Here is a 12,666-nt window from a genome sequence, read left to right as displayed (position 1 = left end):
GCAGTTCCAGTTAATAAATTGCAGTTAATTTTACTTCATTTTTTCTCTTTATAAGCTAAAAGCTGCTTTTCTCTAGAAAAGTATTGTGCTGAAACCATTTAATGATGCTTGTCTGGTAATTTTTGTTTAATAACAAATTTTCTAAAAAAAATTCGATTTTTAGAAATTGAAACACATGAAAAGAACAATGGCTGACGATAGTGATACAGATGAAAATATTTCAGAAGTTGAGATTGATGACGGCGATGACTCTGATTATGAACTTCCTGATAAAATGACTCTAAAAGCCAAAAAACTCAAGCGATCCCATGGGAAGTGGAAACTTTATTACGAAACCCGAGTTTTCAAAAAGGAATGGCTTGAAATATTTCGTTAGTTTCCATAGAACATTTTTTATTTTATTAATATAGCTTATATAGAATACTTATTTAAGAGTTTTAGAGGATTTATATGTTCATTGAAAATATCTCTTAAATGGTCTTAATTATCTTTCGCTCCATGAATTTCTGTATAGTTCATTAATACCGCTGTTATACTAATTTTAGAATTACGGAAGTTTATATATACATATTTAGCTATTTTTTTATAATTAGCTATATTAATTTATATCTCGATCCTAAAGATATAAGTAAGCTATTCTACTCTCTTTTGGATAATTTCAATTAACTAATGTTTATGAATACTAACAAAATGAAAAAAAATAATAGTCATGCTGATCCCACTTTATTGTCTAAGACATGTATACTAATTCTTAAATCATAGTAATTTAAGCAACGAAATTAATAATTTTAGGGGTTTTGAAACATTTATAATTCATTTGTTTAATAGTTTTGCTTAATAAAAATATTATTCATGTACTATATTGGGGATAATTCTTGAGCTGTCACGCCAACTTCAATCGCCAAGATACCAAATAGATTTCAAACTTGCAGTGTAAAAAAAAAAATACATGTAGATGCTTGCCCATGGGTTGCTATGAGCTATACCTATTCAGTTAGTCCCTTTCAGTGATTATTAATTAATTTTTTTTGTGTTAAATTTCTCATGGGCAGCTGCCAAGACTTGGCGATTATTCTGCCGCAGATCACGATACAGAAATTTTTCCATTACATTTATTCAAAATATTTATTCCAGTACATCTGGAACGACTGTTTTACCATGTACATATTTATGTGATGACAGGTGTATAAATGTTTTGCAGCCATTTATTTTAATAGCAGACTAAATATTTTTATTTATAACATTTGATTAAAGCATATTTTCTTTGACTTTTGAATTGTTAATTAAATTTTGCAGATCTTTTGATTTTTTTATTATTTATATTGAAAATTTAAAAAAAAAAAACTGTTTTAGATAATTTATAAAAAATGTAAGCATTTTCCAGAAAACGAATACTTTATGCATAAATATTATAAGTGGGACTGGATTATGTGTGACAGAGTCCCAATACCCTACCTTAAAAAAATCATGTAATGTTAAAAAACAATGCTTATAAACTACTTCTCCAGCTAATTCAGATATATTATATTTGTAATCAAAATCAGATCATTAAAATTTATGTTAATTGTCTTCATAATATAATTTAGTCAAGCTATGAATGTCTTGTGTAATAATTTTATGTAAGTATTTTTCTCTGAGACAAAATAATATATTAAAATACTTTCCTTGGTTTAAAGAAGTGTTGTAGCAAAAATTATGAATCTTCAAATTTAATAATTTTTACCCTGGAGTTGTATTTATTTTATTTATTTTAAAATTTTGTTTTCTTAGTAATCAAACTAAAAATATTAACTGATAAAATATTTTAGAATAATCATTTTTATTATTTTTAAATTGTTATTTTATTCTACGAAATAAAGTTTCTATATTTTGGTTCAATAATCAATTTCAATTTTATATTAATATTTTATTAGTTTTTCATTACTTATAATAATTTTTCGAAGCAGTACATCAAAATACTGTCTAATTTCTTGTTTACTTTCTCTTTAACAGAACAAAAATGTAAACAAGTTAATTTGAATATTTTTTTCTTCCAAAAGTGTTAAGATTTGAGTTTGAGATGAGCAATTCAAATATTTTATAATATCACTATAAAAATGTATCTTTAATGATCTACTTGAAGTAATAACATTTCAAACACCTTTGTTACATTATCTAATCTTTTGATCGAGTCTAAAAGAATTTAAATGTCAAAAAATCTTTGCCATCTAAGCTCTCAATTTCGATTTTTTTTTCTGGAGATGTGTAGCTTCGAATGCCACATCTCTAATGTTCAGTTATTAAAAACAATTTCTTTACAGCATGGTGTGAGGAAGATCCTGATGATGGAAGATTTGCAATCTGCAGAGCATGCAATAAAAGAATTAAAGCCCATAAAGGAATTCTGGAAACCCATCAAAAAACTAAAAAACATTTAAAAAATTTATCTGGTTCTGGTAAGCATAGTATCTAGTTTTTTAGTTGTTATTTTCATATGTATTTCTCTGATTTTTTTAAAAATAATTATTAATTTCAATTATGCCTGATAAAATAATTAATAAAAATTATAACTTTTTTTTTGTAATTTATATGATTTTTGAACTGTTATATCATGATATGGTAAACTCCTGATTATTTCCTTTGTGGATAATCCACATTTCACTTTTTTTTTCAGTGATAAAGAATATAGCATTTAGAATTGAAAATAAATAAAATCATAGAGATGGAACTATTCTAAGAGTTTTGAGAATAACATAGTAGCAAGCATTTATGTTCATATTCCTGGTGTTCACAATAACTACCCGGCACCGTGCCAAATTTTCACTCTCCGGACTTGGTAAATCTCTAGGTGCCAACTGCTCCGTTTTCTGCAAAAATTTTAATAAATTGGTAGTGAATTAAATATTACAACTTGTTGAATAAGCATAATTGTGCCCATTTTCAAAGGGAGTCACCACAAAATAACTACATCAGACTTAAACATAGAGTACGGAGTACCTGTCCCGAAGGGCTATTTGCCCTTTCATCGAAATTGAATAAAATAAAATAAGGGTAGAGGGAACTAAAGTAAAAGCTATAATAAGTCAAATAATGGGTCTACAATTATACATTGCAGCTTCAATACCTAAGTAAAAATGGGTATTGATCAGGTAAAAATGGCATTCATAAAGAGCATTACAATGTGAGTCATGGTTTACAGCTGTTGAACTAAAAATGCAGAATGAAGTTCAAATTTCAATGAATAGATTCAGCATCTATCAAAGCGGTTTCTTTTCCTGGATCGCATTGGTGCTACATAACAAATGAGGTTGGTCCCCATGTAACACCTATACCCCTAAAAGATAAAGAATTAAGCAGGGCTTTAAATAATTTATGGGCCATATGCATGGTTTTAGAATTGTTGTCAGTTGTTTATTTTTAGTTTTGTTACTGATAAGGGTTTCTAAAAATTCTATATGTGCAGTTGTACAGTAACTCTTTATAAGAACTTATTCCTGTGTTTTGAAAATTGTTTTGTGCATTATTTTTTCAGTAGTGTCAGAACTCACGAATAAAAAATCTGCTTGTACCTGTTTTATTTTACCCTCCTCTGACACCACGAAACAAAAAACGTTGACAGGCTTTTTCATACAGAATTTTAAAAAAAAATTATAAAAAGTAAACTAATAATAATAGATATTAACATTTATCATTTATATTTTTTAAAAAATTGATCATGTGTGTCTTTTTCAGGCACTTTGCGGATTATCTGCAAATTTGCTTATTTGTGCTTCTTGGGTTACTCAATTCCAAGGATAACTGGGAGATTACCATATTATTATATTGATGATTATTGTTTCATGATATTTTTGTAGATAGCTAGTTAACTTGTGGTCCTATAGGTTTATTAAAAAATTTTGATCAGTAGTTAAAAATAATCATACCATATAGCATCAATGTGATATCCTCGCATTTTGATCAATAGTAATGAATTATTGTACAAAATGTGAGATATCAAGTGTAGATCAGCTTAAAAGTTTTATTTATATTTGTCCAAATTTTATAGGAAGAGGTTATATTGTACCTTGTGATATTTTCTTAGAAACTTCATCATTTATTTAATTTTTGTTGAAACAAAATCGTGTGTGGTTTAGGCACTAATACTCTAAATAAAATTTACTGAAAGAAAATGTTCGAAGAAGGTGAGATTCGGTGACTATCTCATTCGTTTTTTGCATTACATTCTGGAAAATTTGTTGCATGATTTTTGATAATTTTTAAATTTGAATATATATGCTTTTCTTTTTACATACTCTTAGGTAATTTACTTATTTCCAAACTTAGATAAAATAAAAAACTTTATACGAGCGCAAAATCTCATTTAAACAAACTTTCTGCAAACAACTTTAATTATTAAATATTACAATATTAATTAACTCTTGAAACTAGCTTCAACCCTATTTTGAGGAAATTTGTTTGAAAATCACCGATTTTTTAAAAACTTTATATTGCTAACTTTATAAATGCCAGCATGCCTGCCAGTCAAATACAGTGAGATAATCGAAGAAAAAAAGTGTGTTTGTGGTAAGCAGAGAAAGAAATTCTCATATCAATCTCTGCAAGATTGGACTGCGGATTAAGATTCATTTTATAAATAATTGGATAAAAAATTTATATTAGTGATTGAATATATTATCGAGTATTGATAGAAATTTTCTGCAATTTTGAAAAATATTGACAGTGGGGTAAAATGAGGAAATGTTGGCAACTTGTTTATAATGAGTGATACAAAAAAAATTTCCACAAACAGTGTTTTTGTATATTATACATATCTGTTTATTTCTTTCATGGAAATATCTGTTAGTGAAACAGCACAACAATGTAACTTTAAACATTTACAATTAATGTAACTGATTTTTAAATTTTCAGATGTCATAGACTTACATAGTTAAAAAGATTAAGTAGTGCTTTTTGATCCTCTTGAACAAAATCACAACTAGCATATATATGGACCTAATGTGCCCCACATATCTCCATTGATTAAATTGATGTTTCAAATCTTTGAAAATATATGCATAATTTATAAAGTTTTAATCACTTTCTGGTTTTAAAAAAAAAATTTCTTATTGTGAATTTATTTTATATTTAAAAATATTTTGCAGATGATATTGATGATGATGATGAGCCACGGAAAAGTGATAAAAATGAGCTAAAAAATAATACATCATTTTCCATACCTATGAATGGTCAATCATCTCAACCAGCTATGGAACACGTAAGGAAACTTTTATGTTAAACTTTTATTCAACTGAATTAACTTGCTAGTGTAAAAATAGTTTTAATCATCATTTCTCTAGTTTATTTTTAAATTGACAGTTGAATTGGAGATTTGATGATGTGAGAGTGTTTCTTATATTTTAACTACCTATAGGATTTTTTTTAAATAAAAGTTTAGCTTTAATTTAGAATCTTATACTTGCATCTTAGTTGTATCGCTGTTCAGTTATTCCAATAAAATTTTTATTTTAATACAAAGATTACTAAAATATCATATCCCTTATTGTAATAATATTGTTTTTTAAATAAACTAGTCAATACTGTTTTATACAGGACTTCTTCAAATTGTGTAAATATAAATTAAATTTCCAATTATATGACATTTTAAGTCAAATAATACTTAACATAGTTGCAGGAAGCAGAATTGTTTCTCGTAGCTGTAAGTTAAGATCAACTTTTTAAAAAAAATAGAGTTTATTGAATCCTTTTTCAATTTCTATTTCGTAGTTTACTGAAACTTTTCAAGAATCATAAATTAACTTGCATTTTCATACTAATATCAAACAAAGCTTAACAAAAAGATATAAAAAAAAATCTGGTATTTTTTTAATCTTAATTTGATAAGAAATGTTTTCATATATGTTAATGTAAGGTGGCAAATAAACATACTATTGATAACTAAACAAAATTTAATAACATAGGTAAAGTTTTCAAACAAAAAAAAAACACTTAATAATAGCAGAGAGAAGAATATCTCTTCTCCTCGTTACATATTCATTGTAATGATCTCGTTACCAGATCATTATCTATCGTTTTATATTGTCTGGTGATTAGTCATTATCGCCATCTGGTGGCGTCTATAGTTATGTTCAATTCCATGGCCTTAACATTTATATATTTCACATTCCAAAATTTTATTATATGCAATAAAAAGTTAATTGATGCATATTAATTGAAACATTTCTAACTTTTAAAATTTCTACATTTTAAAATTATATTGCCAATGATATATTTTTAATTTTGAAAAATCCCATCTTTAATTTGTACAAAGCAGGAAAAAGAATCTAAAAGATAGAAAGTTATTGATAATTTGATATAATTATAAAGATTTAATGTCTCCTCTGTTTTTTGTAGTTAAAATAGAATTTAAAATTTTATTTTGATGTAATTTTTGTAGCATTTTGTAGTCTGTTTAGGAATAATTTCGTCCATTTAAAGAATCTTCAAAAATAATTTAATTGTATAAATGAACCCTTCACAGTATTTTTCATTTGAAAAATTAATCCTTTACAAAATGCCTTTTAAAGCAAGAGCCAGTGGTGTCATTTATTGACATTCTATATGTATTAAGAAAGTAGAATGAATGAACTTATTAAATATTTAAATAGAAAAAGCTTTTTCTACTTGTGTATCATTTCTTATTCTAAACGCACATTTTCATTTTAGTTCAATCAAGTATGATAGTTGATATTGATCATGCATAATGTCATAGAAAAACAAGATGTTTTTAAACATATGTCTCTAAATGATGTTTTTAATTAGTTTTTCTTTTTTTTAATATCGAATTTGTTTTTTCTATGTTTTTCTGTTATAGTTACAGTTTTAGGTTGCATCTTGTATTATTTGCAATTCAAAAACTGCTACTCTTGGAAAGACAAAAGGGTTTTGTGATTCTTTTTCAAAATCACTAAAGTTTGATCTTATTTTCCCATATTCACAAAAACAGGATTCTGGAACTCAACTTAAAGCTAATTTTAGGTTCACAAATTTATGAGTTGATCAAGAATTTATAATAGAATTTATAATAATTATTATTATCCTTCCCATAAAAGTCTAGAAAAATCACTGATATAGTTATTTTTCTAAAACTTATAGGATAAGAGCTGCATTAATTTTATAGTAGAAGTTCTTAATAAAACTAACATTGAAACATGAGGTTTTGCATTATATAGAAATCTGTGTCAATGAGATCATTTCGCACATCATTTAACTTACTTACCACACATAACATCTAGAACAGGTCCCTATTAATGTTTTAAAATAATTTTCAAATACAAATACTTTAAACCACAAAAATGTAGACTTCTATGGAGAAAAAAAATTAAAATTATCAAGATCTTTTGAGTAAGCAACCAACAAATCCATAAATTTTGGTTTACTTTAGAGATTGTAAAGTTTTGCCGAAAAGCTGTAGATCTCTTAGCCATCTAAGACATTACCCAAGTGCACTATGAGGAGCTAGATCCACCTTTGATGGTCAAGTTTCGGCTATCTGTGTGACACCGGAGCAACTTATCCCCAGACACCTTTATAGTAAGATGATTATCCTATCTGACTCCAAAGCTTCCATACAGGCTGTCGGATCTAGGGAGATACCCATCTCTAAAAATGTCCTAGATTGCCGGGTTCTTCTGGAGAAGTTGAGGACCGAGGACGGACAAATCACACCCGAATGGATTTTACGACACTGCGATATTCTAGGCAACAAACAAGCAGATATGTTGGCCAAGAAGGACTCTCAAATAATTCAACAACCCAACACTTCTAGCTCTTTCCATTCCACAAAACTTCATGTCAAAAATCTAATAAGACAAAATTGGAAAGCATTGCTCGCTTCTTGTGTTTCTTCAAGAAGTTGGAGGAATAGCTTAGACCAAATTATTTCAGATCAGCCCTGTGAAAAGGCTGTTGAGAAATTTAGACTCACGGTAGGCAAATACTGCCTGGCGAACCACCTTCACCGAATTGGCGTTTTCACAAGTCCTAATTGCCCACTTTGTGGAAGAGACAAAATCAAGGACTGGAACCATTTGTTGGGATGCACGGCTCTGCCTGGGGGCTCTGGGGTGAAGCGATACTAGAGTGGTCGACATCTGCTGATGGGACATTGACTTTTTTCTCTTATGTTCTTTTTTATTCCTGTTCTTTGTTAATCTTATAATAGTTTGTAATTTCCCTTTGCTATTGGAAATATAAAAAAAAAGGTTTACTCTAGAAATTGTAAAGTTAATACAGTTTGTTGAGTGTGCCAATGCTTCATAGATCTTCTACTGTTATCAGATCTGTATGCCATTCTATTAATTAAATTTTTTCTTCTTCTTAATTATTAGATTCTGACTGAGGATACGTTCAGTTTCTTCTCTGAATCTCCAATCGATGCTCAGCATCAGGCTATGACAAATCTCATCGACAAACTAGTGGAGAGATACCACGATAAACGGCTTGAAAACCTCAAGGTACAAAATGATTCTATGCTTCAACTGAATGCTGAGAAAGCTAACTTAAAACGAGCCCAAAAGCAAAGAGAAATTGAACTGCGAATGGAGAGAGAAGCGCATAAAAGAGAGGTCGAGGAAGTGAAGCTGAAACTAATGCAGCAGCAACACGAAAGTCGAATAAATGCTATGGAAATTGAAAGGGATGCAAAGCTAAGAGCTGTTGAACAGGAACTTATGTTTGCAAGGCAGGAATATGAAAAGAAAATGAAGCTTTTAGATGTACAGTTGTCATGTATGAAATAATACATATTTATTTTTAAGGTTCAGATATTTTTGTAAAATATGACGGCTATTGTAAAATTTGCTTGTGATTTTAAATACATTATCTGTGTTGATAAACTCGACATGTAGATTATCGGTGCTTGATTTTAGCTTCATTTTCTAATGATTTCATTTTCTAATGAAAATTAGTATGAAACAGTGTACTCTATGACTTAATGAAAGCATAAATATGACAGAGGTGACTAAATACAATACCATTTTTGCATTTACTGAAGCTAACTGTTTGCACAATAATGCAAATTATTATATTTAGACGTTTATTGAACAATTTTGTTTATGTGCAGGTCTAAAAAAATGTTTTTTGGATTATTTTTATTTTTTGTGTTGCTTTCTTCAAATGTACAGTGCTTAATATTTTTAATAAGTTTACTTTACTTTAAACATCTAACTTTAAAACTATGAAAAATGTTACTTGTAACTTTGAAATGATCAAAGCAATTATTATTCATTACGCTGCGAAGTTAATACCTTTTTCTTACCTTTTCTGTATCTGTAGATACTTTGCAACAAAAACTGATAGAATGTGTTTAAAAAATTAGAAATTTTAATTAAAGTAAATGTATACAAAAATATTACTTTACCTTTATTTTCATTAGAATTTGTTACAAATCATAAAATATGCAGCTACATTTGAATTGTTACAAAACTAGGTCTCACTTATTATGCCCTCACTTCATTAGTATTAATTTATAATTTTGTTCATTTTAACTGTCATAATCATTTAATTGTGAGCTATCATCTGTACTGTTACAAAAAAAAATGCATTTACCTCTTACATTAAAAAATAAATTCATCTGTGTATCTATTTTAATAAAGTGCTGCATAACAATATCTTTGCTGTATGTTTTTCTTTAAAATTTATTTAAGGTATCAATATTGCTAATATATACTTATTGATATTCAATATTAGTGTCACTATTGTAAAAAAAAATTATTTTAATTATTTACAGACTGTTGTTTCTTAACATTTACAAATCCATTGCATAAAACATGTTAAAATTCAGAAAAGTATTAAATTGTGATCTAGCATCATAAGGAATCAATTCCTTCTTAAAAATTAGTGAATAAAATTCTCGAATTTGAAAAGGATGCAGATGGGCATCACAATGTTTTTATCACAAAATAAATTAAAATATAACAGAAATGTTAGTTTGTTAACTTTTTCAAAACTACTTTAAATACATTTTTAAATTTGTTTTTAATCTCCCACTTTTTGTTCTGACATTTACATTTGAAAAAAATAAGAAAATATGCATATATGTTTTTTATTTATTTTTTTCTTCATAAATAAGCAGTTAGTGCAAGTTTCTTTCCTTTAAAAAAAATATCACAATTATAATTAAAGTCTAGATTACCTTGAACTGCTGACGGATAAATTATTTATACTCTGTATTTTTCCTACAAACAAGGGAATTTTCATTTATTTATTTGCTATCAAAAATAGCTTATAAATAATTTTTTGAACAGTAAAACTTTAGTTAATAACCTTTAAAACGTTGAAATAATGTATTAACTGAAAGTAACTTTTTCAAATTTGCATGATAGAAGACAATTGTTTTAATTTAACTTTTCATTTATGCAGGATAATTTATTCTTTTATTCCAATAAAACTGCTTTACAAAATTACTTTTCTCTACTAGAGTATTTCTTTTCATTATTGTTTTCACTCCACAGTGTACTGATTTTAAAGATTGTTGTTCCCAGTAGAACACTGAAGTCAAGCATCACTGGCTCTGATCAGTAAGCGGGTGGGTGACCACTTTGATCAGTAGGGACAGAGGGCACACAGTATCGGTCCTTGTTAAACTGTCTAACTTAAAGTGCTTGACTTCGTGCTCAGATCGTCAGGCTACCAAAGCTGGGGAGCCATCTCGTCTGCAGAGGATCAAAATTGCAATAGCATATATTCGGATCATCCTTAGGGATGATTCCCAGACCGTTGCCAATAGCCCATTGTGCAGCTCTCGTGCGACATAGATGAGATACCTACCTACCATTATCGCATTCAAAAGCAGTTTACTTAATTTGAGCTGATTTATCTGAACATGATGATTGAACAAAAGTATTAGAGGTGTCAGCGATAATTAAATTAAAAATATACATTTTATCAGGAACACTAAAAATTGTTTTCATCACTTTGAATCCAAATATAAAAGTGTCAATTTTTCAATATATAAAGCACTTATTTGTCACAGAAACAATGTGAAAAAATTAATAAAAAAGACCAAGTTTATAAATAATAATAAAAAATCCATTAATTAAGATAGTGGAAAGGATTTTTTTTTTGTAGTTGATATTGTGCAAAATAGAAGTTAATGTTTAAATATTTATGTTATGCATAAGAAAGTGAACAATGGTGCAGAGAAAAAAAAATATTTTTAGATTTATCAATTTTTTAAGTTAATATTTTTTTAATTCGATTTTCTGTTGAGGGCTTCCTGCACAATTTTTTGAATTGCAAGTTTTAAAGCAATCAAAATACGTAAAAATTTAAAAATATTTTATAAGCTTATATGCAATGATATGTCAAATCTCAGACATAATACCTACCCATTATATTAGTATGCTAAAAAAATTGTTTGCTCGCCTTACAAAATGAAATAAAAATTTTATAACACTAAAATATTTATTTTGGTGAGTACCAGATTTTTCTACAAATCAAATTTTAATGCCATTAGCATCAAATATTGTGAGATGAATACAATTTTATGGCCCCCTTTCTTAGAAAAATACAAGGAATCTTATTTGCATATCTTTATTCGAAATTGTTCTTTGTATAGGAATTATTGACATTTTTCTTTAGAAAAAAAAATATCTGAAAAATACATTTTAACACTGGCCTTGAGTAAAACCTTGGTTACTGTCCAGCCAGATAACTAAATATTGCAGTTGTTTAAACAAACAACGAAAAGGTGATACACTTTTGGAGCAACTGAATATTTTTTCTTTTATTATATTGCATTGCTAGATATTTCCATGATTGGTTTTCTGCAAAAGTGTAAACTTGTGGCGTAACTACCACTATAAATATTAAATACCGAATCACTAGTATATAAGAGATGTTAACTTGATTCTATCATGAGGTACCTTTTAATAGATGAAGGTTGATATAGTCTTAAGATTAAACTCCTTACATTGGTGACCTACGGACGTGATAAGAAATTGTCAATATTGATGGATGAATCCACATTAAACAGTTGATTTGCTTAAAAAAAAATATACTGCTCAAAGAAAAAAAAAAGAAAGAAATCCGGTGAAGTGTAAATAAAGTCTCCCGTTTAATAAATAATAATGAGCGAAATGCTAGAAAAAAGAATAATAGCGAAAAGCTATAAAAAATGATGGGAAAAAATAGCGAAAAAGCTATAAAAAAAAATAAATAAATAACGAGCGAGCTTGGAAGAAAAAAAATAAATATAATGAGAAAAAATTGAAGTTAATAAATAAAACAGCATTAATCAACTAGTGGTATCTGTTCATCGAATTCTATCACAGATAAAATTCTGGAAGGGGAGTAATGTGGCGTAACTACCACTATAAATATTAAATACCGAATCACTAGTATATAATAGATGTTATAACTTGATTCTATCATGAGGTACCTTTTGATAGATGAAGGTTGACATAGTCTTAAGATTAAATCCCCACAAACTTCAAATATTTTAAGTACTAAGCCTTGATATTTTAAACTGAAACTGAAAGCAAAGACGTATTCGTGTATGCCTTTGAGGAAATTGAAAGGTGGATTTTCATTAGAATGACATAATTAGAAATTAGCTATACTGAGGCCAAACGTACTGATTTTTGCTTAAAGACTTTACGAATTATCGGTCGAGTGAAAAACTGGAGTATATACAACATATCTTTAATG

General features: G+C 27.9%; 1 protein-coding gene across 1 annotated transcript; it reads left to right on the top strand.

Moving 5' to 3' along the window:
* The first annotated feature begins 37 nt into the window (after positions 1 to 37).
* LOC107442398 (uncharacterized) lies at positions 38 to 9,626 on the top strand. The gene is made up of 4 exons (XM_043051415.3): positions 38 to 371; positions 2,301 to 2,435; positions 5,121 to 5,233; positions 8,346 to 9,626. The coding sequence occupies exons 1-4, from the start codon at positions 176 to 178 to the stop codon at positions 8,754 to 8,756; spliced, it is 855 nt and encodes a 284-aa protein (XP_042907349.1). The 5' UTR covers positions 38 to 175; the 3' UTR covers positions 8,757 to 9,626.
* Positions 9,627 to 12,666: the final 3,040 nt, after the last annotated feature.

This window comes from Parasteatoda tepidariorum, chromosome 1, assembly GCF_982258835.1.
Source record: "Parasteatoda tepidariorum strain Cologne lab strain chromosome 1, Ptep-v5.0, whole genome shotgun sequence".
NCBI lineage: Eukaryota > Metazoa > Arthropoda > Arachnida > Araneae > Theridiidae > Parasteatoda > Parasteatoda tepidariorum.
This window is presented reverse-complemented; position numbering and strand designations above follow the sequence as displayed.

What these genes read in the sequence shown, in the direction of transcription:
- LOC107442398 (XM_043051415.3), top strand. Translation starts at nt 176, where the DNA reads ATGAAAAGAACAATGGCTGACGATAGTGATACAGATGAAAATATTTCA. An exon ending in GGAATGGCTTGAAATATTTC is followed by an intron (nt 372 to 2,300) that starts GTTAGTTTCCAT and finishes ATTTCTTTACAG; the next exon opens with CATGGTGTGAGGAAGATCCT. An exon ending in AAAAAATTTATCTGGTTCTG is followed by an intron (nt 2,436 to 5,120) that starts GTAAGCATAGTA and finishes AATATTTTGCAG; the next exon opens with ATGATATTGATGATGATGAT.